The sequence below is a fragment of the Colobus angolensis genome, unplaced genomic scaffold, assembly GCF_000951035.1.
Source record: "Colobus angolensis palliatus isolate OR3802 unplaced genomic scaffold, Cang.pa_1.0 Scaffold1062, whole genome shotgun sequence".
NCBI classification, from domain to species: domain Eukaryota; kingdom Metazoa; phylum Chordata; class Mammalia; order Primates; family Cercopithecidae; genus Colobus; species Colobus angolensis.
Window position 1 is genome coordinate 23,650 of NW_012111609.1, and position 703 is coordinate 24,352.

General features: G+C 31.9%; 1 protein-coding gene across 1 annotated transcript in view; it reads right to left on the bottom strand.

The window, feature by feature from the left end:
• Nucleotides 1–435, bottom strand: part of LOC105515396 (ankyrin repeat domain-containing protein 26-like) — a 2,280-nt gene extending 1,845 nt beyond the window's left edge. The window contains exon 1 of the mRNA XM_011947203.1: nucleotides 206–435. Within this exon, the coding sequence (XP_011802593.1) occupies nucleotides 206–354 (149 nt within the window). The 5' untranslated portion in view covers nucleotides 355–435. The remainder of the gene's footprint in view (nucleotides 1–205) is intronic.
• Nucleotides 436–703: the final 268 nt, after the last annotated feature.

Here is a 703-nt window from a genome sequence, read left to right on the forward strand (position 1 = left end):
AAAAAAAAAAAAAAAACAGAGGAAAGACATAAACTGTCCTGGACTCACATTTTAAAGGTAAGTTAATTTACTAACATTTTCCAAAATTATATTACCTAGTTAGCTTTCACTTCCCATTAATCTCACGAACCTATCTCACTAAGAATTATGCTTTCAAGGCAAATGAATGAGCTTAATTTATTTCCTATTCTATGTTTTGACTTACTTGTTTAATTTATTTGACAAAGACCTTCTAACTTTTAATTCTTCTAGATAGAGTTGCTTATATTTTTCCAGTTCGGTTTTATTAAAGTCTTCTTGAGAAGTTTTTATTTTGGAGAGTTCAGATTCCAGATCTTTAATTCTGAGTTCCATCTGACTTTTCACTGAAGCAAAATTATTCTCTCTTAACTGCTCTAAGTTTTCCTGAGATGCTGCTTGTGCCTAAAACAAATTAAAAGCATATGTTTTTAAAATATATTAAAAATATATAACCTGAGTAAGACCATGGCCACCTACTCGGTGTTTAAGGGCTGTTTTGTTTTTAACCCAAACTCCAAAAGAGAAAGATTTCTGTGTCAACAGGCATTGGTCAAAGAGATAAGAGGACACTCCAGGGCTCTAATTGAAACGGGAATCCAAATACACCTTCCAAAGAAATGAAAGTGAGTTTCTACTAGAGAAGCATTTTCATCCTTGATGAAGTAATCAAAACAATAAAGAC